This window comes from Trachymyrmex cornetzi, unplaced genomic scaffold (genome assembly GCF_001594075.2).
Source record: "Trachymyrmex cornetzi isolate Tcor2-1 unplaced genomic scaffold, Tcor1.1 scaffold932, whole genome shotgun sequence".
Taxonomy (NCBI): domain Eukaryota; kingdom Metazoa; phylum Arthropoda; class Insecta; order Hymenoptera; family Formicidae; genus Trachymyrmex; species Trachymyrmex cornetzi.
Window position 1 is genome coordinate 32,188 of NW_017300281.1, and position 4,187 is coordinate 36,374.

Below are 4,187 nucleotides of genomic sequence, written 5' to 3' on the forward strand. Positions count from 1 at the left end.
ATGTACTACTGAGGGGTAATTTATAATAAAAAGTTAACAAAATATTACCACTTGAACTATATTATTTATGTAACGGTTTTTTTTTAGTTATGTAAAGTACAGTTTTTTATGGAAGGTACATAAACACTTGGCGCCTTTTTTTTACCTTTTTTTAAAAAGGTCATATAGTACGTAATTACTAATATTGCAGCAAGGTCTTCAATTGTCCAAAATTAGTCCATAACACGTCCATAATAGGTCCAAAATTGGATGTGTTCGGACATCCTATGGACGTACAAAGTTGTGACAAATGTACATCCCATGGACGTTCATAGGGTGTTCGACGTACATAATTTGGACTTCCTGTGGACGTCCAGAAACGGATGTCCAATGGACGTACAATGGACGTCCTTATGCTATCTGGGTTGATTCAACATAGCTCTATTTATATCAGTATTGTTGGATGAGCCACCTTTTAGCGCATGCGCACTGCAGCGCTGGAGAAATCCAGAAATGTATAACAGTCATTACGGAGGATGAGAAAAGAGTCCTATAGTTTTGGTGGGATCCGGCCAGAATGACAATTAGATGTAAGTAAAATAATATTTATAAAAACAATAATAATATTATTAGGATTCTCGTATATTAAACAATATAACAAACAATTAATATAGTAGGCTAATGAGAGTCAGCGATGATAAACGGCGCAAATGTTATAATAATCAATCAATACTCAAGAAATGGATTAATGTCTTCTTTATTTGAACGTTTCAACTCTCTTTGGAGTCCTCCTCAGCAAGAATGATACAATTCAATAAGTTCACATGTCCGCAATGCTTTGTTCAAATAAAGAAGACATCAATCCATTTCTTGAGTATTGATTGATTATTATAACATTTGCGTCATTTATCGACGCTGACTCTCATTAGCCTACTATATTATTTGTTTGTTATATTGTATAATATTTATACATATAAAGGTTTTTGGCAGTTTCCCTTATCCTTGCAACAAATGTTGGTATTCGTTATAATTCTGCCAAATAAAATATTATATCTATTATAAATTTCTGTTTATTTATTTAGGAATCTTACACCTTTAACATATATTTACAGTGTAACACTAAATTAGATGGACAGTCTTAATTATTGTTATTGTTGTTATGTTATTATTGTTATCAATTATTGGCGTTTTCAGTTTATGTAACTTCATATTATGGCCGCGGTCCGATTCACGCTTATAGCGTGATTAGTGCGCTCACGGTTGCTTATGGTTGGTCCATTTCGTGCTTGCAGCGCCAGTGTGAACACAGTGACGTCATAATTACATAGCACTCACGGTGCTTAGAGTGCCCCTAGATGACAGGTGAGGCACCGTGAGCGTCATGATTACGTGACGTCAAAAATGCGGAAAAAATAACGGTTTCGAACATTTCAGAAAGAAAGGGCAAGCTGAACACGACAAGACGGCTGCGTTAGGGTCGTCGGGTGAGATATCTATCTTTTTAGGTTATAATATAAGTCTTGCATATAATAGAAAAAATTAAGAACTTCCCAAATATAGGAATAAATATTAAATACTAGAAATAAAAAATTAAAGGAAATGAATGTGTAAATGCTTAATAGATACAAATAGGATATGAGACATATTATACATATTTTGTGAACCATATTTTATTAATTGTATTTATTGTGCGTTACGTTTAATCTCTATTCCTAATTTTTTCTTTTTCTAGTATTTAATATTTACTCATATTCTTGATATTATTTCTTCTATTATGCGAACCATATATACATACGCTTTCCATTTGCCTTTCATCAGGTTACGTTTTCTAACTTATAAATTGTGCTTACGACCGGTCCAAAATAGAAAAACTTTAGCACGCTATTTGTTTCGGACCGACCATTAATGTTATAAGCACTGATAGAACTGTGAGCGTGAATCGGACCGCGGCCCAAATTATAATCTCGTCACTTCTATTATTGATTTTTTTTACTTCGGTTTTTAATAATAAATAATAACAAAAAAACAAAAAATGATATAATTTTTACAGAAACGTCAAAATAGGACCTTATAGAACCTTTATAAGTTCGACATTAGTACAGCATTGATGCTATACTCTAATGCGCATGCGCTAAAAGGGGGCTAATCTAACAACACTGATTTATATTGTTTTATCTTGTCATTTTGAAAATATTTAGTAACATATAAAATTAACAATAATATGTATAATAATGGCATAAGATATTGTTAGTAATCTTTTTATTCCATTATTTTAATTGTTTTACGTATTATTATGAATAAACTGTCTATTGACTAGGAAGTAGTGTATGAACCTCCTTAAACAGGAATTTGGACGTTGAAAAGAGAGAAAGCGAAGATGCCAAGTGCAAAAAGTGTATGCAACGCGAACAGACTTACTGTTTTATTTGGGAGATTTTCCTCTAAATTAGGAATTTTTTTTCTTTTCATCGAGAGATTTTTTGGGATTACAAAAATGAGAGGAAAATACAAAGAAATATCCAAATTATATTTAAAATATGGAGAAACATATGGGCATAACTTTCGAACAGACCTGGCAACACTAGGCCGTCTCAAATAAACTCGGCGGATTGATGGCCAAATTGCCATTAAATGTGATTTTATCTATGACGAATTACTCAGATTTTACATATTTTTTAAGTCCAAGTCTTTTCCAATCTGTACACATTCCTTCTACATTTCATATTTGGCAATTATGTCTTTTTACAAGTCTTAGAAATTTATTGTATATTTTTAAATCGTAATGGTTGGAAATTCAAAATCAAGAATTTCGTTAAAAAGTCAACTACCTTTAAGGACTATACTTTATACTTTTATATTGCCTAGGCCCTCAGTTACTTTTAAGACTGTATTTGTGTCTTTCTCTTCTTCCTCTTCTTCGGATTCTGTATTGTTTTCCGGAAAATCAGGAAGCGCTAAGAAGAAGCATACAATCATATTAAAGCAAAAATCATTGATAAAGGACAAAAAAAAAGATTAGAAAAAATCTTTACTAAGCCTATCTAATTTCTCCTGCCAGGCTTTCTTTAGGTACGTTTCTTGTGCCGTAATTATTTCTTCGCTGCTTGTGCAAAGAGTGTACTTTTCCAATAGTTCGCTGTTCAGCTCCAAGAACGAATGTCCCCATGAGAATTTTCCGAGATAAAGCTCGGCCTCGTTCGGAAATCCTGTTATAATCAGAGTAGCTGCTATAGCCTCTACACAACTCAGCTGATAAGGTTTTCCATAATTTATTGGATTTGCAGCGACTAAGAATGGCAGTATGCGAGGATGAGACGTCTTCATTCTGTTGAAGGGAGTGTCGTTCAATCGCGCCCAACTACAATCCACAACCGCGCAGCCGTACTCCCGTATAATATCACAATCCGTCGGACTCACGCACTGTAACATTCGATTATTGGCATCAAATTTTCGTAATAAAATCGTAGATCTATCTTTTTATGACTGAACAGTATACGCTAGTACTTAAAAGTAGGTTTTCTGTTTTCCAAAAACTAGCCGGCATCAATAATATATATGGGTTATCTTACGAGACCACACATAGTTCAGATTTGTTTGTATATCTTCTAAGAAAAAATAAAAAAAGTACGCCAAGTACACACGCCGCTCAGAAAAAGATTTTATATAAAAAGGTAGGATTAATTTGTAGCTGTCAGTAAAATCAGTAAAATAAAATTAAAATACAAAATTACTACACGGTCTAGCTGGATCTTAATGCTTGTATGATTCTTATGTGAATTTATATACTACGTATGTAGTCCCACAGAAACGCGCGCCGAAAAATTTCCGGTCTTGAAACGCTAACTCTACTAAACTACCGCAGTAATATCACGAATTAAAATTGACTAGCAATTTTTAACTATTTTTTGATGCTTATTCGCATCTTCTAAACGATCTTAATAATGATGAATAACATATTAAAAACTGTAAATAATTAATTCTTATTGCGAAAAATATTACCTCGGCCGGGAGTCGAACCCGGATCTCTTGCAATCCGTGCGAGCGTCCTGAGCCTTTAGACTACCGAGGCCTTAGTAATATTCTTCGCAATAATTGGCATATGAAGGAACAACGTCTCTTTAGGCGACGTAAATAAATAATATAATATATTATAGGACCGTACATGTGATAACACAAACTATAGAAATCAAAGCCTTTACACGGTCTAG

At 33.4% G+C, this 4,187-nt stretch overlaps 1 protein-coding gene across 2 annotated transcripts in view; it reads right to left on the reverse strand.

The window, feature by feature from the left end:
* Positions 1-2,267: 2,267 nt before the first annotated feature.
* The window catches only part of LOC108769709 (ribosome biogenesis protein TSR3 homolog), an 8,208-nt gene continuing 6,288 nt past the window's right edge, over positions 2,268-4,187 (reverse strand). Inside the window, exons 3-4 of one of the 2 annotated variants that reach the window (XM_018520851.1) lie at positions 3,012-3,399; positions 2,268-2,933 (exon numbers count right to left, since the gene is read on the reverse strand). In XM_018520851.1, the coding sequence (XP_018376353.1) occupies positions 2,824-2,933; positions 3,012-3,399 (498 nt within the window). In that variant the 3' untranslated portion in view covers positions 2,268-2,823. The remainder of the gene's footprint in view (positions 2,934-3,011; positions 3,400-4,187) is intronic. The other variant, XM_018520850.1, reaches the window with a different exon arrangement.